The sequence below is a fragment of the Equus quagga genome, chromosome 7 (genome assembly GCF_021613505.1).
Source record: "Equus quagga isolate Etosha38 chromosome 7, UCLA_HA_Equagga_1.0, whole genome shotgun sequence".
Classification (NCBI taxonomy): domain Eukaryota; kingdom Metazoa; phylum Chordata; class Mammalia; order Perissodactyla; family Equidae; genus Equus; species Equus quagga.
Window position 1 is genome coordinate 53,257,340 of NC_060273.1, and position 21,688 is coordinate 53,279,027.

Here is a 21,688-nt window from a genome sequence, read left to right on the forward strand (position 1 = left end):
GAGCAGATGTCTCACTGTTTGCCCCAGGGACATGCTTTGAGGTCTCCGAATCTCGCAGAGGCCCCAGGTTCTGTCTGAGCACTAAAAGTGACTTCTGAAGGAATCAGGAAGTCACAGAGATGTGCTAGTGAGCTTTATTTTTCAGTGTCTATGTGGGTTTGCTTTTTTCTAGGCTCCAATGAATAAAAAAGTAAGAAAAGGTGGCATCCACTCTGATGATGAATGAATGCGTCTCCTCTTTAGCACAAGATACATTATACAGTCACATTTGCATATGCTGCTCAGCTAATGACTCTTTAATCAAGGGCCCAGTTCCAAACCCTGAGCACTTCCCGCCCACACCCCTCTGTGGAAACCTCCAGAGACAATGGCATGCCTTGCATGTGCTCCGGGATGTGTCTGATGGAGCAACCAGCCCAAGATGCCCAAGCGGCCCTGCCAGGCGCCCCAAGCGCACCTCTGGTGCCTCATACTCACCTGGAACTCAAAGTTCGTGTGTTCCAGGAACTTCTGGTTCATGGTTTCTGCAAACTTGTTGATAGCTCTCAAGAAGACCCTAGAAGAAGGGAGAAGGTCACCAGGCCATCTGAGCATGCTACCTCAGGCATCCCTCTCCATGCTCCAGACCAACGTTCCCTCAGGGAAGAGCTCAAAGACCTATGGGAGAGGTCAGCTGACCCACATTCACACCTGCTCACACTGTAGACCTGGGGACATGTTTGCCCCAGTCTGCAAGAACTCAGAAACTGTCTGTTTGACTTCCTTTAGAAAATCTGTATTATCTTTTATTTAAACTATTACAAGCTTATGGTAGAAAATTCATGCCATCCAGAAAGATACAAAGAGAAATTGCCCCCTCCAAAAACAAACAACACACCACCAAATCCTATCATCTAGAGAAAATCATCATGGACATGTTGATGAACAAAATTTCAAAGGTCTCCCTAGACATATACACATGAAAGAAATTTTCAAGGTACCATTTTTATAAGTGCAGTTAAACAATAAATGCTATTTCACAGCCTTTCTTTCTTACTCGACAATAAATTGTGTGTTCCCTTCCTGCCAGTGAAGTCAGATATACATCATCCCTTTTAATCACTGAAGAGCATTCCATTGTGTGGATGTATCACCATTTATTTAATCAGTCTTTTATTGAGGGACCTTTATTTTGTTTCTCAGCTTTTTCTGTTACAAACAGTGTTTCAACGATCACTCTTCTGTGTACATCTTGCCCCTCCTATATATATCTCTTCTCCAGTCTCCTCCTCAACATGGTAATATCGATCAAATGTTAGGAACATTTAACATTCTGGTAGCTGTTGTCAAGTGGCGTTTCTCTTTAAATGTCTTCCTGTTCTCTCTTTCTCTCCTTCCTCCTGCTAAGCCTCCTGACTGGTCTTACAGCCTCCTCTCTCTTGCCCCTTCAACCTCAAGAGCACCTTGCCCTGTGGGACAGCTCCAATCATGTCAATCACCCACTTCAATGGCTCCCCACTGCTCACAGGATAAGTCCAAACTCTTCCTCTTGTCAGTCAATGCCCTCTATGATTGGATCCCACTTTCTGTTCAAGACTCATTTCTCACTATTACCCTGTGCTTCTACTTGTTTTCTAAGTACATAGCCATATTCTTTCTTTATACAGAATTCCCTTCTCTTTCTAATCTCTTTAGGGTGGGGTTCCCTGCACATTTGGGTCCCCCAAAGGATACTCACTGCAGTTTCCTTTCCCAGCATTCACCACGGTCTAGGACGATTTATTTGTGTGACTCAATAATGTCTGTCTCGTCTCCTAGATTATACTTCGCTAGAAATCAGAGACTCCCTCCGTGATCTCATCTACTCTGCAGTCTACATGCCTTTCACTCCCAAATTTATATCTTCATCCCTGGCCTCTCCCTTGAGCTCCAGCTTGCATTCCAGCTCCATCCGCACTTGGATGACTAATAGGCATCTCAAACATACAGGTCAAAAACTCAACTCCTAGTACCTGCCCTCTTTCTCTAGTCTTCTCATCTAAGTTAAGGACAACTCCAATTGCTTCCAATTGCTCAGAGGGGGAAAAATTTGGTAGTATCTGTGACTTTTCTCTCTCTCAGAACCTACACCTGGCCTGTTAGCAAAACCTCTTAGAATTGCTTTCAAAATGCATCCAGAATTTGACTACTTCTCAACACCCCACTGCCACTGACCTGAACCGAGCCACCATCATTTCTCTCCTGGATTTTTGCAGTTACCTCCCAATAGCTACATGCTCAACCACGGCCAAGTCTTCATTGTGTGTGCCTGTTTGTAAAATCTTGGAGAGCAGTAGCCAGATCCTACCTGTACTACTGTCTATAATTTTTGTTTAACAGTAGACAATCCATAATTTCTCTATTGAGTGGCTTGTCCAAGGAAAATGCCTATTTGGCCTACCTAAGACACGATGGGAAGCCATTAAAGGAAGTGTTTATTAGAAGATTATTGCTTTGGGTAATAATTGGGATTCAATTCTGCTTGGGAACCTCTGAGGGACTCTATTAGAACACACCTGCACATCAGAAGTGTCCCCTCCAAGGGTTGAAGAATCTGGGCTATTTATCCACTAATGTCAGCCTCTCACTGACTGAAAGTTGCTCCTATTGACATTAAGTCCCTAGCACGTCTGGCCTGCCTTGCAGGTGGGCTGACACTCTCCTGTAGTCAGAGAAAGCCCAGAGAATGAAAGCAGCAGGAAGCTCTCAGGTTACATGGGAAATGTCCACTGATGCGGCGGGTATAGTTTGGGTGGGCCAAGAGTACAGGCAGGGCACCTATAGCATCTGCTACGTGGAGCATTGCTTGAAACGAACCCTGGGGTACTTGTTCATTAAACACTTAAATGTTTGTTGAGCAAAGAAAGCAGTTCATCCTGGTATCGGGATCACAAGATTTGTATACACACACACACACACACACACACACACACCTGGATGTGATTTCCAGCTTTGCCACTGCCCAGCTGTGTGGACTTGGGACATGTTAATATCACCTTTGAAGTCTCAGCTTCCTTGCTTGTGAAATAGCAGCACTGTAACCCCTTTCACAGAATCGCTTCAGGGTTTAATGGCGAATGCATGGTAAGTGCTGAGTACGGTGCCCGACACAGTGACAACAGTAACGTGGCAGCTACGGCTGCTACAGACCCCCTTGGGTTGCTTCATTCTTCTTCTGAAGGCAGGGACTGCCAGCACAATGGGCAGTCAGAGGACAAGGAGCAGCCAGCAACCTGTTCTGAGGCAGGCAGGACCACGTGAAGACGGGAAAGAAAAGTTGCACAAAATTCACCACCCCATCAGGCCAAAAAGTGAGATTTCTTTGGTTTTGCTATTCTGTCACTTGCTAACATGCCTTTGAAAAACATCTAGATTTTCTCCTTAAGGATTAGTATCCGATTCCTCAGATGGAAATGGCTTGATGGCTGTCATATTATGTATAAACATCTCGGGCTCTCTAATATGATACCAAAATGAGGGATTTTATACACTCTCAGCAGTGACTAAGCTCTCAGCAGTTTTAGTAACAGTCGTTATTTTGACTGTCAGCCTAAACCTGTTTCTAGCTCTCAAAGCTCAGTCCAATAGCCAGAATTGATCATCCCCCTGTGCTGCTGGTGGAGACTGGTGGCAGACAGGGACTGGGGGACAGTAAATCAGGTGCCTTCCTCTCTCTGGCTTCTTCTGCAGCCACCCTCTGAGAATCAGAATATCCCTTAACTTTGGTTTCCTGTGTACGGGTTTGGAAAAGTACATCTTTTTTCTCCTCTTTCTTGCTCTTTTTAAAAAGTAATTGTACTTTAATCCTAAGCACTAATATGGTGAAGTGGGTTGAAATGAAAACAGACTCGGCTCTTTCTGTTACTCTCAACAATGAACTTGAATTGTTGAAAACAAAGTTCATTATCAAATCTCAACCTACTACTTCCTGCATCTCATCTGTGATGTTTAGAGGCTCTATAAGGTCAATAATAATCACAGCGACAGTGACCAGTGATGTGCCAGGCTCTTGCTAAGTACTTTGCACAGATTCCTTCCTCCTTCCTTCCTATCCCTTTTTTCTTTTTTAACTCTCACATTAACTCTCTGAGTTACACATTGTTTTCATTGTAGAAATGTGAGTTTAGGTAAATTTCCCAATTGACCTGGCCAGTACATGGAGAAGCAGGATTTAAACAAAGGGATGCTGCCTTCAGAACCTTGATATTCACTGCTATGTTATTGTGTCTACAAGGAAACCTCAGTAACTCTATTCAGTCCGAGTTGTGAGTTCACTTTTATTAACAATAGCAATGATGGAAGTATCATGATTATCATTCATGTACTCTGTGCTAAGTGCTCTCTAGACATTATTTCATTTAATTCTAAAAATTGAGATAGGTGTTATTGTTGCACCCATTTAACAGAAGGGGAAACTGAGCACTGGAAAGATGGAATAATTTCCCCACATTCACACAGCTAATAAAAGGCTGAGTCCAGACCTAGTCTCAGGTTTGTCTTTCTCTGAAGCCTTTGCAGTTAACCAGAAGGAGACACTGGCTCCCTTGAAGGCCAGCCTGCATGGTCTTTGGCACTGGGCATGCTCCTATTGATGCCCTCCATGCACAGACCCCCTTCACACTTGGTCCCTGCCAGCCTGCTGCCCTGCCCACAGCCGACTGAGCCCAGGGCCAACACTTGACTCAGGCAGTCTTCCACGGGTGCCAGGAGCCTATGGGTGATCTGTAGGTACCCAGTAGGGACACCCAAGCCTGGAGAGTAGTAGATCACATCCTTTCAGGCAGTCCAGCAGCAAGACAACCAGGGAGAACGCAATGAACCTGGGCTCGAGGAGAAGCTGTGAGGAAGCAGAAGCCATATGCAAGAGAAGTCAGCCGCTCTGAGTGGGAAGAAGCCGGCAGAAAGAGGAGCCAAACCTGGGGCTGGTGTCCTGAAAACTGCTTCACGTGAAGCCTCACTGCAGCCACCGAGCTGGGTCCCTGCCTCTATTTCCCTTCACATGGCAGAACAAACCTTCAGTACCGGAGGCACCCACGAGCCCCTGTGTTTTGTGCCCTGAGTAAGCCTAAACACACCAGATGCACTAATCCTTGGGCTGCATGCAGGAGTGGAATGTCACACAGACTCCTGCAGGTGCTGGAGCAAGCCTGCCTCGGTCAGGTTCCCACTCTGCTGCTCTTCCATGTTGTGGCCTGGAGCTGGTGCTTAACCTCTGGGAATCTCAACTGCCCTGTCCGTAAAAGGAGCCATGCGTGAAGGTTAAACGAGATGCAGTGGTTCAGTGCTTCAGCACGTAGGAGTCCTCAAGAAATGTCAGTTGTTTTCGTTGTCATTATCCTTAACTGCCCGGCCACCTTGCACCTCTGGGACAGGAGGATCCAAGGCTGAAATACTCTGACGTGATGACCAGCCCACGCCCACAGGTTGTATGAGGTGAATAAAGAGGGAATAGCAGGTGGGCATGCCCTTTGTGGTGAGAATGCCCAAGGGACGGGGAGGGCCTCTCTGAATCCCATCCCCCTTCCTGCTGTGGTTCATGAAATATAGTTGATTCTCCTAGTCAAAACCTGGAGATGGAAATAAAAAACCTGGCCATGAGAGGTCTTATTCCCCCGCCTGGAGGCACTGAGAAATCCATTCTCCCAGAGCCTGTAAGCTGCTTCCCTCACAACACACAGACGCTCCGTGACCAAGAGGTTACAGTGAATCAGCAGGTCCCAGCTCAGCGGCAGGGCACAGCTAACCCCAAGTGCCCCTGACATGTCTGCGTAATTTAGGATTCCAGTTAGGGATGCAGCAGGCTCCCGGAATCGGGAATCCTGCGGCCAGCTGGACGTCAGGATTAGGTGTGCTGTGCTGACTAAAGAAGCCACGGAGAGGCCTCCTTTGGGCGATATGGATTGGAGGAGGTGGAATCCACAAAAAGGAATAGGCATTACAAGTTAACGTAGGTAGGAGGAAGGGTAAGTAGTGTCAATGACTTGTCGGTACACTGATGGAGCCGCTGCAGGATTGCTGGGCAATGCCCTACTCAACATCTGAGGGTCAACTTCTGTGACTCCACTGTGTGCCTAATATGTGTTTGAGACAATGTCAGACCTTGAAAGGTGTTATTGATAAAGGTAGACAGGGTCCAACCCAGATTTGCCTCTTCTGTGAAATATTTTGGATATTCCCAGACCACAGGAATGTGAAAATAAAAGCAATAGCTAGGACTTACGAAATGCTTGCTGTGTGCCAAATAACTGTTCTAACTACTTTATACATATTAATTTATTTCATTTTAGTCCTCACAAAAATCACTTGTAATAGATACTATTATTAGCCCCATTTTACAGTGAGAAAAACTGAGTCCAGAGGGATTAAGTAACTTTGCCTGACATTACATAACTATTAAATGATAGAGGCAGGATCTGAACCCAGGCAGTCATAAATCCTGACTACACTGGGTTCCCTCTGTGCTCTGAAACCACTACAGAGACTGCAGCACTTGAGCATATTTCCCTGGGCATATTTACTGTCTCACCAACTGGATTGTAAGGCCCCTGCCTTCTGAGACCAGGGCATAAATGGGCCTGTCCACTCCCAGAGCCCTGAATGCCAGGACACTCGATGACTACGTGTTAGTTGATTACATTTAGAGAAGCTTAGGGATGTATATAAATCCCCAAGCCCCCTCAAAATGTTGGCTTTCCAGATCAAGGGAAATGAGGTTCCTTGGCATAATTTTCTTAATTTAAAATATTGTAAAGAACTTGTTCATTTCAAAATTAATCACATCACATAAGTCAGATCTTACTGAACGCATCTTACAAAAAGGAAAATGCTCTAACAGGAGGTATTCTTACAGTAGACACCTCACTCTGTCTGCATACACAAACAGTACACAGCGGAGGAGACATTCACATCTGGAAAACTCCATTCCCTCCTCCAACAAACAGATAAATGAATAATATATGGCTAGTACATGAATCATCAGTCATAACAGAGAAATTATAAAAACATGGAAATTATAATAATTTGTAAATAATAGAGAAGAAAGAAAGGAAGGAAGAAAGACAGTTGTAATGGACAGACTAAGATAGGAAGTTTGCCTTGGCCACATGAGTGAATGGAGCTCGAGCTGCATGTTTTAGAGGAGGGAAGACGCTGTTCTGGGGATACCGATCTGTGCTAAACCACGGTGTGTGTTCTGTTTGTCCAATTTCAGTTGAAATCTTTCACCAACTAGCTACACGATCTTAGGCAAGTTACCTTTGGGGCCTCTTTCAGTTATCGGAGCCAATAAATACGCAGTTTGCACATCCTTATAATGCCTTTGACGATACAAGCTTCACTATTTGACAGGACAAGGCAGCAGAGATTAGGAACATGGGTTCTGATTGCACGGCTTCCCTGTTTCTTATTACCAATGCAATGTTGACTAAGTTACTCATCTCTTCTGTGCCTTAGTTTCCTCATAGACAAAACGTGAATTATAATAGTTTTCCATCATAAAGTTTCTGTGAAGATTAAATGAACTAACACGTGGAAACTATTTACAACAGTGTTGGAGCTAGATGCTTAATACATGATAGCTATTGTAACACCACAGAAAAGGCAAAAACAGTGGGAAAATGTCAAGCGCTCCATGAATGTAAGGGATTGCTGTGGCCTGCAGATGAAGGAAATCTAGCTAAGGTGTGTGCCTGCAAGGAGAAAAATAGTCCTCTCTCCTGGCTGAGAAGCATGTGCTTCTCTAGTCCAAGGCTGAGTCCGTTGTCTGCACCTGGAGAGGGCGATGCTGCATTCGGTGAGTTCTTCCTGGGGACCAGCACTGTGCTGAGGAGTAACTCATTCATCCTCACAAAAAATACCATGAAATGGAGACTATCATTATCCTCATTTTACAGATGAGGAAATCAAGATTCCGAGAGATTAAATAACATCCTAAGAAAGAGAAGGTGGCAGAACTAAGAAGTCTGAAACCCAGACTGTGTTTCTGAGTCTAATTTGTGTGTGTGTGTGTGTGTGTGTGTGTGTGTGTGTGCAAGCACGCGCGCTCTCATGTGAGGGGAAGATTGGCCCTGAGCTAACACATCTGTTGCCAATCTTCCTCCTTCTGCTTGAGGAAGATTGTTGCTGAGCTAACAGCTGTGGCAATCTTCCTCTATTTTATGTGGGATGTCGCCACAGTGTGGCTTGACAGGCAGTGCTAGGTCTGCGCCTGGGGTCGGAACATGCGAACCCTGGACCACTGAAGCGGATTGCGGGAACTTAACCACTATGCCCCTGGGCCGGTCCCCTAACATTTTCTTTTTTTAATGTAGAGCCTTAAGTACTCAGCTGATCCTTAAGAGATACAAATGTTTCTATTTAGAACACAATTGCACTTCCTCAGGTCCCTTAGAAAATTATGTTCTAACTTTCTAGGTACAAGGAAACAAAAATTATTGTATTATCTCTGGAGGCCTGTCCCAGAAAAAGACTAACGTTTATAGCTAGCTGGGATTTCAGGAGGGGACATTCCTGCAAAGTACTTCCTCGCGCTTCCTCCAGGACGACTGTAGGCACCTCGGAAGGAGAGGACGGGCCTGGACAGGGCTCCAGAACTCTCTGGACTCCCATCCCCCTGACCCTGTATCAGTGGTGGATGTCTGTGTATTTATTTGTCTATCCATCATCCATTCCACCTTCTGGTAATAACTCCTAGCTCTTCCTTTGGAGAACTACTCCCCCTGCCTTCTCCTTTATTTCCAGACTCTAGGGTTTGGGTAGATCTAACCACAGCCTCCCAGGTCCAAAAGTGGGTCATGTGGCCCAAGCTTGAGGAAACAGCATATTTCATTCTCCTGGCCACAAAGGTTTATGAGGGGGCAGGTAGCTCAAGCCATACCTTCGAAGCCATACCTGGGGACTTTTGCTCCACCTACTGAAGAAAAGGCTTTTTCTTTCAGTTGGGGTTGTTAATCCAACAAGACATATATCTGGAACTTCTAGAGCCCATTTTACCTACCACAAAGAGAGCATCTGCCTGAGAATGAAACCAACAGAGGAAAGAGAAGATGTAGAGACACAGATTTCCTACAATACTATTTGAGCACCTGGATACCTCCCTGCCTGAAGCTATAACTCTGGGCCCTTTCAGTTGCCTGAGCCAATAATTTCTCTTTTTGCTTAGGCAAATTTGAATTGGATTCCTTTAAAAATCCTAATTAATAAGTACCCATTGGATACAAACAGTTCAATATACATATTTGTGAATGTCAGGCTCTCTACTAGGAACTGGAAACACAGAGATACATTGGACATAGTACTTGCCCTCAGGAAGCCCCTTCTCTAGTGGTAGAAACAGTCACATGAAGAGATAATTAGAGTACAGTGAGGCACGTGCTACAATATGGGATTGCATGAGGGAACACATTCTCCTACTACGGAGGGAGGCCTGGAAGGATCCACAAAGGAGAGATTACATAGTCAAGAATTTGAAGGATGCTTTCATGTTGAGTTTAGTGTATAAAGGGGGAGAGCCATAGTTTATGCTGCTTCATGGAATAGGAATTGAGAATAAGGCTCTGAGAGAGACCTTGGTAAACCATGGGAAGTGAGAGATTTTGAGAACCAGAGGAATGGAGAAAGGGAATATTAGAAAATATTGCTGAGTGTTATAATTTGATTTCTTTTTGATGAGATAATATTATTTGAAAGAAAGCATTAAAGGCTAAAATTGCTTGTAATCATTTTTATCTAATGCTGTGTTGGGCCATGTGGAATCTGAGTTATACTTGAGTTACACTGTTATTCTATGAGATGTTAATAGGTATTATATATACACACAGAGACACACATATATGCACACTAAATGGTTCCATGTGCAAATAAATCTGTGAAATGCGGTATCCTAAATCCTCCTCTTAGAGAATCCCATTAGCATACTAAAGGCTCTGAGAAGTCCTGTAGCACATAAATCTGTTCCAAGTTGTTTACTCCAATGATTCCTAAGTTTATTTTAGTGCATGCCACAGAATATCTTGTATTATTTTGAATACATTTTAAAATAATATAATTTTAATAATGCTGACCTCAAGCTCTCCTGTCTCAAGAGTTGACAGATGGCTTCCACAGACAAAGCATAATATTTTAACTGGTATTTGGAGAATGGAAAAGGTGAGGAGTAGCCATATAAAATGTATATAAAAGGGCACAAGGAGTAAAAAATTTAAAAAAAGAAGGTTCAAGACTGGCGAGGAGTTTCCTGGGGGTTAAAAGTAGAAGGAAAGGATCTGTTCCACTTCAGTTTTCTTTCACCAGGGAAAACCTATGCCCAATTTATCTCCACCAGTGCTCTTTAAAGTGACTGCTGAGGTGACATGGCTGTTGGGAGGTAGATGGCAGCTCACCTGTTCTGGACCATACTCATGGCCATCCAGTCTACAGGATACACATTTTTCCCAATGAGGTCTTTGAACATGATGAATGTTTCCATCAAGAAGTCCTGAAATAGTAAAGCAAAACACACTTGTCATCCTGTTTTTATAGGCACTGACTGGAACTTCCCAGATGTTGTTGGCTGCTTAAATTTTTTCTGTTTTACAGTCAAGCACTGCATAGTGATGTCTTGGTCAACAACAGACCACATATATGATAGTGGTCCCATAAGATGAGTACCATAGAGCCTAGGTGTGCAGTAGGTTGTACCATCTAGGGTTGTGTAAGTGCACTCTATGACGTTCGCACGACAAAATCACCTAAGGACACATTTCTCAGAACGTGTCCCCGTCATTAAGCAATGGATGACCATATTTTTTGGAAGGGTAGAAAGGGAAGGGGCAGAGCCTTTCATTAAGTAAATCCAATGAAACCAGTAGCCGTGGGTTTTTAAATAGAAACTTAAAGTTGGTTACCGGGAGACCGTTTCACAAATATAAGCGGAGTGTGAATATGGAATGCAAAAATACTCTCAAAATAAAGCACTATTAATTCTGTCTTTGGGAGTAAAGAAGTAAATGCACTCATTGATGTGGCAATTTTATAATCATCTTCTCCCAAATATGTGTTTGAGAAGGAAATAATCTACACTATATGAAAGCATCTCAGGTCATTGAGCAAACAAACTATTATTAAAATGAACATCTAATTAGCAGTACAGTAAACACAGCTAATTCATGTGTCACAGCCACGTGCGTAGGCAGATTCAAGGAAATACCCCAGGGACACTTTTCCTCTCCTTTGAAGAGGTTCAAAATGGACCTCAATACATCCCATCAGACTTTGCAGTGGGCCAAATTGTTCTCTATCTCTGGAGAACATAAATTCAAGACAAATCCCCATAGCAAACACCAGAACCACTGGCACTGGGATGCTCCTAAGTTGGAGGAAATGAAGTCACATTGCATGTACGCTTTAGGTAAAATTTAAAATCCATAGGAAACCCGTTCAGAGCTCTTTCCTTAAGCCAGTGGCTTTCAAATTATTTTAACAGTAAAATATTTTGTTCAAAGAAATTCTTACCTGGAACCTAATACATAAGATAAAAGTAGACTGGCTGTGGTTGAAATGTGTGTGTGTGTGCGTGTGTGCGCATGTGCATGTTTATGGTAGAGGATAGTGAGGCTGGGAGGAATATAATTTGAAAATCACTGCTTTAAGTTAAATTGCAAAATTCTGGAAATGACATTGGTTCCTTTCCAGCAATCTTTACTGGTAGGGAACGTTACTTTAAGTTCCAGCTTCCACATCAGCAGAATGGGGATAGCATCAAAGGGTTACTGTGTGCACTAAGTACACACTGTCTATAAGATGCCTAGCACAGAACCCGGTCCATTATAAGCGCTCATTAAGTGCTCCATGATGATGATGGTGAGTATTATTATTCAACCCTGATGTCACGTGGGGAAGCGTGGCTATTGTCACAGACACATTCCGTTCCCATGGGAATGGAGAAGGCCTCTGGTTCATGGATGGAACACTTGGCTTCTAAATGAGACCTAGTACTGTAGTATGGTGTGAGGGTTACAGGAGAGGTTCAAATCCTACCTCTGCCACATCCTAGCCATGCGGCCTTGAGCAAGCAGACTGTGGACTTGTACAGTGTGACTACTAACACCTGTGTTATGCTGTTGTGAGGATTACTTAAGAAAGTTTGTATGTTCAACAAATAAGAATTCCCTTTCCTAGCTTCCTTCCCACCCATCCTTCCACTGAGGATCAAAAATGGAGAATCCAGTCTTTCTATTTCCATGTCCCATGACATAGAGAACTTGATGGGGGGAAATCCTGGGTTATTTAGCTTTCCTTTTGTTTTGGTTTTTGTATATCCAGAAAGAGGTTCCATTTCTTGCCGGTCTTACTCCAATGAGACCCTCTCACTGCTGAATGGATGAAAGGATAGAACACTGGCTTCCTAATGATCCTCTTTTTACGGGCCACTCTCTGAGGTTGGTCCAATTCTGCTTCCCTTGGTCCCTCCAATGAGAGTTGAAAGTGAGCCCCCGGCAGCAGAACTCCTTAATCTGGCAGTAGTAAGGGGACAATGACAAAGGTGACCACACTGAGGGCAAAGGGACTGCTACACCCCTGGGACAGCTGGGCTGGGCTCTGAGGCGATGAAGTCATCTGCTGCAGAAGTGTGGACCCACAGGTCACAGGCAGACAGTCCTGTCGCAAATTAGTCCTGAGATGCAGGAGGGAAAAGGGGCTCAGAGGCCAAGTTCCTCTGTGCATTTGTTATCATAATGTAACAATAGCTATCTTTTACTGGGCACTTAATATGTGAGAGCTACTAGACTCTCATTTAACCCCTTCACAACCCTGTGACATAAATGATATTATTCCTACTTTACATATAGGGAAACTGAGGCTGAAGAGAGATTAACTTGCCCACGGTCACACAGCCAGCCAGTGACAAATCCTGGATTCAAACTCAAGACTGTGTGACTCCAACATTTATGCTCTTAAGCCCCAAAACGTCTATTATTCATCAATAAATATTTGTTAAGCCATATTTAGACTAGATGCTCAGATCTTATCTCTGATATGGACTGAAGACATGTTCCAGAAGATATATGCAAGCCTGACTGGGAATGAGAAATACGGAATCATACGATCATGTCTGTAAACTTAGACACACGCATTCTCAAGGTCCATGGGGAGACCTTCTTGCCCTAAACTCTTGAGAACCAAGAGTACGACATGTCACCCCCACACTGCCCCCCAGCATCCTGCAGACTCACCACAAGTTCAGAGCTGGTCTGGAAGGTCTCGATATAGAAGGAGTAGTGCTGGTCGCCCATCTGGTTTAAGATGGCTGTCATACACGCCACAAAGTGACTCTGCAAGAAATAAAGAAAAATGCCATGAAATGGTGGAGAGGGGACCACGAGATTCACCTTCTCCATTTCCTTGACTTCAGACTGGAAAACAGTCCAACCATCCCAGGCAAGTCTAAAAAGGTCCCCCAGGGATGGAGAATCTGTCCAGCCCAGATCAGCTGGTGAAACTTCCCCATGAGGAAATGCCTCCTTATGGCTCACTCATGGGCTCATTCTTCCAAAAAGTATTTACTGAACACCTATTATGTGCCTAGAACTCTAGTAGGAGCTCCAGATATAGAAAACAGGGTGAGATCCATTCTCTCTCCAGCAGCTTGCACACTGGGAAAAGAAGAGTGTGTTGGTGTCAGGAGATCAAGCCTATATCAAGATTCTGGAGACAGTTGGATTTTCTGATAAATAATTTTACTTGCCTAAGCCCCAATTGTTTCACCTGTGAAGGGGGACAATAATCCATCTGTGTCTACTATCCCCAAAGTTGTATCAAAAGGATCAAATGGCTTGTTTAGCTCCTCAAACATATTAAAGTTATCTGCAAAAGGATCAGTTGTTGGACCAGCACGAATCAGCCAGTGAGAAGCCGGCAGCTACCAGATACTAGCACTTGTTAAAGGCCGTGGAGGATAAAAGAAATGAGAAGAGGTGGTCCTTGCTCTTCAGGAGTTTGTGATCTAGTTGGGAAAGCAAGATTAGCATCCATGAGGGAAAAAGTACAAGACCCTTGATCTGCAAAGCAGACCAAGTGCCAGAGGGATTCAGACAGGGGGAAAATCAATGCAAGGGCTTGGAAAGAGGTAGGTCTGGAAGCATCCATGGGATCAGAGGAGCAAGAACCACATCTTTTCATGCACCAGAATGCATCACCACACTCTTTTCTGCTTTTCCCCTCCCAGATTTTGTGAGTCTGTGTCAGGTGTGTTTTCTGTTTGGGCTAGTGTCTGCAAGCAGCATTAGGGAGATCTACTCTGGAAACCTGGTAAAGGAAGTCCTGACCACAAATCCACCAGAGGGGAGAAGCCACTTGAGATTGTCTCCTATAAGATTCCACTGGGGCTGCCATTGTAGCCAAAAGAAGTCCCACTAGGCTCAGTCAGGGGCAGGCTTGTGGGAGATGGCCTGCTTGGTGTGAAGCAGGCGTCTCCAGGGAACCCCACTGCTAAAGGGTGTCAGACATAATGCACACCAGAGAGGTGGCCTGGAAGTATTATGTTTGAACCAAGAAAATGGGTTTGGTATCACAGATTGGCATCTTTGTTAAAAAACAAAAAAACACCCAAAAAACCCTTCTTCCTTTGTTAACAAAATATAACAAATATATATAAAAAACTCCTCCGAGATTCGAGGTTTCCAGGTTAGTTACAGTGGTGGAGGAACAGCTTTGATGTGCCCAGGAAGCTCCTTCCATATTCCTCCACAGGAAGTCTTTCGGGTAATTGAATGTTCCTCAAGTTCACATTCTCAAAAATAACTCCCAAAGATATGGATTCTCATTTGGTTCTAGGTTCTTTCCAATTAGGATGTTAGGGAGAGTAAGCTTTCCCAGTCAGCAGAGCAAGCTATGTAATTTGTGGGGCTCGGAATGAAATGAAAATGAAGAGTCCTTGTTAAAAATTATTCAGAATTTCAAGACAGCCATGGGGCTCTTCTGAGCACCAGGCCAGGTCACACGCCCAGGAATCCAACCCTGCCTGCCAGGGACTACCACACTCACACACCAGAAATGTTCAGAAAACACGCAAAGCTGGCAGAGAGTGCAAAACTGGAACTCTCAGGAGCAACAGTGATGACACTCTGTTGATGGGGACCTGGAGCCCCTAGACTGCGGTGAACTACCTTGGCCATCCAGGGAGTCAACTCTCCTGGCCAGCTCAGGCCCCCAAGGGATGGTGGTGAGTTTGTGAAATTATCCATCCCTTTCAAACCCGACAGAACACCCCACCATCACCGCTAACTTAAGCAGGTCCCACTGAAACCAAGAAACAAGTTTTATTATTGTTTACCCCTCCAGCCAGGCTGGATGCAAGAAAGGAGAGATCTGAGAGTTTGAGAGGTCTTCGTGTGTGCGTGTGTGTGTGTGTGTGTGAGCACACATGCATGCGTTTCCCTGCTCGCTCCATCCCTTCTTTGAGGAGCTTCCTCACAGAATTCAGCTTGTGGCCACTAGAGGTCTTTTCTTTTCACATGGAAGCCGCTGTGCAGTTTGTTCGGCTTTTTATTTATTCCTACGTGAGCAGACCCACTACACTTCTTGCATATAAACAGTGAAAATTACAAGGTAAAGGACTTATTATTCCTTCTTTTGGAGTAAATCTGCTGCTGGCTAAAGTCGGGGTCATTTTGCAAGGAAAGGAGGACATCTCTGCAGGTAATCACACTGCTTCAAGGTAAGAGATTGGGGTAGGCTTTATTTTGTGTGATCGATGATCCTCTAAAAGAAAATGCTATTGTGTCTTGGACAATAGTTTACTTTTAAAGCTTTGGTTTAAATAAGTCCTGGGATTGTGAGCGTGTGTGTGTGTGTGTGTGTGTGTGTGTGTGTGTTGGAAAATCCACCATTGTCAGAACTGCAGGCTGCCCCAAATGCATAGATTCGGAATGCTTGTTATTTCCAGTAGCTTGATTTGAATTTGAAGGGGGGAAGAAAAAGCAGAAAACAATCTTCAGATCTCAAGTTGCCTGGAATTACCTTGCAAAGCCTGCATTGTCTTAAGCCTTGTTTAGAGAAACTTCCAGGTTTCATTTTAAAAGAAAATAAAAGGAAGAAGGGGTCCTGGTCCCTATCTAGAGAGAGTGACCATTTTATGAAACAAACCATTATCTTTTTATAAGGACTTGTTCAGCGTGTACTGTTCACTGAGCCATCAAAATTACTTTAATCAGCTTGTTCATGTCTTCGTTCTAACTACCACATAGAAAAACCCAGCTGGGTGCCTTTCAGCGTGATTTGTAGTGCTATGCAAGTGAAGTTGGGCAAGTTACCTGCATTTGGCTGTTAATGAAAAATGACGGTGTTTGACTTCCGATGGGAAGCACCCCTTTTTTCTACTCTGGTGTCTGGCCCACTTTAGTATCAGATCTGTCAGAAATCACACCAATGTGACTGATTGATTCGTGAAACGGCATGAGACACCAGCAGCAAGTTCGTATTCAGAAAAGCCTCCTCTCTGTCATTTAAATTAAAAAACAATAGAGAGAAACCTCTGTCGTGCAATGATAGAATGACTGGATAACATGCTTTTCTGCCATTTATCCCCTTTTCAGTAGTATCCTCAACATGGCAATCCACCTCTTTGCTTCCCACCTCCTTCTCTTTTTACAAGTTTGAGACCTGATTCCTGCATTGATCATGTTTTAAATGTTTAGAAAGAGACACAGGGATTGGGGTGGGGGTGATGATTAGACTGCATTTGCCCTAGCAACTCAGACACCCCTAACGTCGACACTGCTCAAACTTTACAGTGCAGGAGTCTGAACTCCCAGCCCTGTCGGCAACATGGAAAAGCCTGAATACTGCATGGGGACGGTGGGGTGGAGGGATGCCCTGCAGTCCAGGCTAGTGAGAGTCCCCCTTTCCCATCCCTGGCAGAAATTTTTGTAGTCGACATATATTTACTACCAAGGCATGAGGCAGCCACTCATCCATCCCCAAGCAGCAAGCCAGGTGCCTGGATGGGAAATTGCTTCTTAAAACAGAATTCTAGGGGGACCCGCAAATTAAATTCCAGAGAGAGACTGTATCTGAGATGCTGGAACAAACCAGGCAGAGTCACCTCGGCTCCATTTGGGGTGCTTTAAATGTAGCTAATGAATCACAGCATGAAGAGACACGGTTTGAAACTAGGTCAAACGTGTAAAAATAAGTGCAGCCGTCGCAGGCACTTGGCTGATGAGGGGATACTTTACACCGTGAGTGGCTGGGCTTATTTGCCATATAGAACCCTCTTCAGCCATCCCCAACGATCAACTCTCTTAATTAATTCAGCCCATCGGTATGTAGGGAGGTCTTGCACAGCCGGAAGAGAACTGAAGCTCCAAAGGAAAACAGTCAGGGTCTCTTCACTGTGTGATGGCAAGAGAGAAAAAGAGAAACCCAATATAGAGTGATGAATGCTAATTAGCTGGGATACTAGGTGCTTTTGATCAGGAGTGTACCCCTCCCTAAATCATTCTACTCCTTCGCATAAAAAAATCGTCATCATCACCATCAATCATCATCACACTGATAAGGCCAATAGTTTTGGTGCACAACACGCAGCTTAAACCCATCTATTTAACCACTTCTACTGCAAACACACCTCCACACACACAGCGAGGACACCTGCAGTGCTTAGTGACCCAGGAAAGGGCTCTCCATGTGCCCTGCCTCGAAGAACAAACAAAACTGGGAGAGGGGCATGGCTGCTGCGGATGCGGCCCCCACTCACCTGAGATTAGTGGGAGTGATGAGATCGCAGAGGGAGGGAAACAGCCAACTTCAAGAGCTTGCTGCCTAAATGCCAACATTACTATGAGATACCAGCTGGTGATATGTTGCTATAGTAACTTCAAATAATGTGCACGACCAAAATAAAATAAAATATAGAAAGCGCCAAGGAGAGGAGATGAAGGAAAGTTTGCATGCCGAGGGAGGCCCATGGAGGGAGATGAAAAGTTCCATCTACCGGGCCATCTATTTCCTTTGGAGACTAAGAGTGGCCAAAAGCCACTCTCAGGTTGCTTCTCCGTTCACCTCAATGTCTGACATGTGGTTATATAACAGATTTTATTCTTGATGGAATTGGCGCTGTCTGGTGAATACAGGACCGGAGACAGAAGGCTGCAGTGTCAAGAAAAATAGGGACCCTAAAACCCCTCCATCTTAGAGCTTTGCAGGCAGCTCAGAGTTGTAGTTTGCAACAATAGTAGTTTGGGTAAACTAGTGTGTGCACTCTGTCTCAGCAACCATCAAGTTCTGGGCACGTGTTGGTGCCAGGGTGCAGCAGTGAGCAGGAAGGATACGGTTGCGCTCCAAAGAGCTCCCATCTGGTTCTGCCAGGATGGAGAGCATCAAAGTGGGGTCCTAAGAGCCAAACAGCTGGAGTTCAAATCTCAGCTCTACCTCTCACTGGTCCTGTGACCTTGGGCAGGGTCTTGTGCCTCACTGTTCTCATCTGTAAAAGGGGATAGAAATATTCCTTACCTCATACAGTTTTGATAAGAATTAAATCCATTTGTGTAAAGCAATTAGAACGTAGGAAGCCCTCAATAATTATCGGCTATTAGTAGTACTGTTATTGTTGCCGACTCTGGTCCAAAGAAACTATGCAGATTAGCTCCTTGAAATTCCTGACCTGGGCAAAGGGAATGATGGCTCCACCTCCCAGGACTGTCTGTGGACACATGAAGTGCTCCCAATACAGCTTGGGACAAACAGCTAAGTGCCCTTTGACTCTGAAGATGCCTTTGGTTAACAACATGCCCAAAGTCCAGCTTTTTGGTAAATCGAGTGTGTGCCTCTTGGAGCAGAGCATGCTGGGAGGTTTCTTTTATTTGGGGACAGTTTCTGGCAGGTATGAAGAATGACAACAGTGCCCAAATTGTTCAAAAGCATGAAATACAACTGTCTTCATTGAAAACTTAGTTCCCCAGCTGTTTGGCTTCAGGAGGTGCCTGTCTTTGCATGCAGTGACATTCTTTGGTTACCCAGGGATCCTGCTGTGTAATAGAGTAAACTAAGTCACCTTCCTTCGTGGGGAAGCTTCTTGATGGGCACAGATCCCAGGGTTTTGTGTGGCCTGCTCCATGTCAAAGGCATAACATCACAGGAAAACAGAAAGGTGCCACTTAGATGCTGTATACTCTGAATGTGCCCTGACATGTACTGTCTGTACAACATGGCGACTCTTGTGGAGTTTCCTGTGTGCACCCCTGCCTGGCGCTGTGGGCATTAATGATGGACCAGCTCTCTGGCATCACTAGGGCCAGAACTGCAGGCATGGAGTCTCCTCAGAGCTTTCCTCGCTGACAAGGAGAGGGAGGGGAGGGGAAACAAGGCTGCCTTGAATCAAGGCTAGAAGAGGAGACTAAATTGGTCACATACTCTTCCTTTGAAACTAACACACTCTGATCCTGCATGGAGCCTGTGCTTGTGGCTCTGTAGTGTGGGGTCATTTTAAGTCTTCCAAAGAATAGAATGGGACATTAAATCACAAGAGGAGGTGGAAAGCAAGCAAATTCCATTCATTCATTCCTTGTGCTCAGGACTCTATGTTCATCATCTCACTGAATCTTCTCAACAACCTGATGAGGTCAACTGCGGAAAGTGAGATGCATGCAGGTCAAGCAGCTTGCTTAGACGGACATTTAGTATATGGTGGGACAGGAATTAAAATCTTTCTGACTCCATAACCTGTGTTCTTTTCATAAATCCACTAGGTCTCCCACAGCCCCACTGTCAGCTCCACCTGGGCAGAGATTTTTGTCCATTTATTCATTGCTGTATCACCAGAATCTGGAATTGAACTTGCACATAGCGTGAGCTCAATAAATATTTGTTAGATGACAGACTGAATTTATTATAGTATTCCCCATCTCTAAAGGAATATTACAGGGACTACCCCCCACTCACAAACTCTGAAAAGTTAGGGTCATGTGTAGACCACCTTTGCCTTAGGAGAGGCCAGAAATGAAAGTATTTTTGTTCTACTTCTGAGCATACTCCATCTTAAGTTATATTTGATCAAGCCAGAGTGAGATCACTTTTTCACACATTCCTTAATTTAATAACTATTTCTTGAGTACCCACTATGTTCCAGACATGGTTCTAGGTGCTGGGGATACAGTCATGAATGAGAGTAACAAGAGATTTGTTCTTAAGGACCTCGCATCCCCGTTGGGTCAGAGTCCCAGGGATGGGAAAATACACCATAAGCAAGTGAATACATAAGTAAGATCATTTCAGGCAGTGATATCTGCTACTAATGAAATATTACAAAGCAATGAGATAGAGATGGAGTAGGAAGGGAACTATTTTCAGTAGGAGAGATGAAGGTGGCATCTTAGAGAGCTGATGTTTGAGTGGAGATCTGAATGATAAGAGTTAATCATGCAAAAACCTGCAGAACAGCATTCTGGAGCAATTGAACAGCATATGCAAAGGCTCTGAGGTAGGATGTGCTTAGAGTGCTGGAGGATGCAAAAGACCAGCAGCATAGGTGGAAGGTACGAAATGAGGGAAGGCATGGTAGAAGACGAGATCAGAGAGACGGGCAGGGACCAGATCCTGTGGGCCCTTGCAGGTCACGGGCAAGAGGCTGGATTTTCTCCCAAGTGCAAAGGCAGGCCATTGATCTGGGTTTTAAGAAGCTTGCTCTGGCTGCTGTGTGTTTCAAGAATTCCTCTTTAAACAGGTGTTTTGCATGTCTTACCACACAAGCCCATCTCCAAGACACTATACTGGAGTTATTCCCAGGTCATGGGTCCCTGAAAAGCACACCCTATGTTTTCAATGTTGCCTCTTCCTCATTCATGGTAGTGTCACCACCCCTCAGCAAGCGTTTCTCATGAAATGATTACTTTATTGCAGACTCTGACCCTCCTGTGGCAGGCACGGACATGGACTCTGGTTTTACGTGGATCCCATTTGTCTTCGAGTTCAGTGGGCTCGTCTCCCTGTCATTCAGAGCTGAATGAAGGGGAGCCTGCTCTGGTAGCTCCCACTCTCTGAGTAAAGCCATTTGAGTCTGTGGGACCTGAGAAGCCCTCTTGCCAGGAGAGGGGCTATCATTCAAGGCTCTCTGGTTTTTAACTGAACAGAAGATGATTTTTCTAAATGTTTCTAATTACATCTGTGGAGGTGTGGGTGGGGAAGTTCACAAATGTGATTGCTAAAAGGATGGTTTCAGAACAAGGATTTATTCTCGGCACATCCACCAATGATGGTCTTCCAAGCTTTGCACTGAATGCCTCAGGAAAGGGTGTGCAGAAAAGTCTGCTTCAAGTCCTGAGCAACATGGTGCTGTCCTCAGCTCACATCTCCCTGAGAAAAATCAAAGCCAGGAGCATCGCTAGGATGTGGGCTCTGGATGAATATCCTAAGCAGCCCCTCACCTTCTCCTGCAAACACTTTCGTCCAGGTTATATATGACACCAAGGTCAACCTTCAACAGGAAAAGGTATCACAAAAGGATATTACATCCCAGGCAGGAGGCACTGTGTGTTGCAGGATAACAATAATAACTAACATGCGTTGGGCAGTGTGCTAAGCCGTGTATTTATCCATCAGTAAGGACTTCTTATAGGGTTGTGGCGAGGGGAGAAGCAGAAGCTAAGGTCAGTTGGACACTTATGTGTCAGACACTGTGCTGAAAAGCACACTGATG

The 21,688-nt window shown here is 44.6% G+C and overlaps 1 protein-coding gene across 1 annotated transcript in view; it reads right to left on the reverse strand.

Moving 5' to 3' along the window:
* The window catches only part of DOCK2 (dedicator of cytokinesis 2), a 403,039-nt gene that overhangs the window by 78,886 nt on the left and 302,465 nt on the right, over positions 1-21,688 (reverse strand). The window contains exons 28-30 of the mRNA XM_046668606.1: positions 13,230-13,328; positions 10,398-10,492; positions 478-556 (exon numbers count right to left, since the gene is read on the reverse strand). Of these exons, the coding sequence (XP_046524562.1) occupies positions 478-556; positions 10,398-10,492; positions 13,230-13,328 (273 nt within the window). The remainder of the gene's footprint in view (positions 1-477; positions 557-10,397; positions 10,493-13,229; positions 13,329-21,688) is intronic.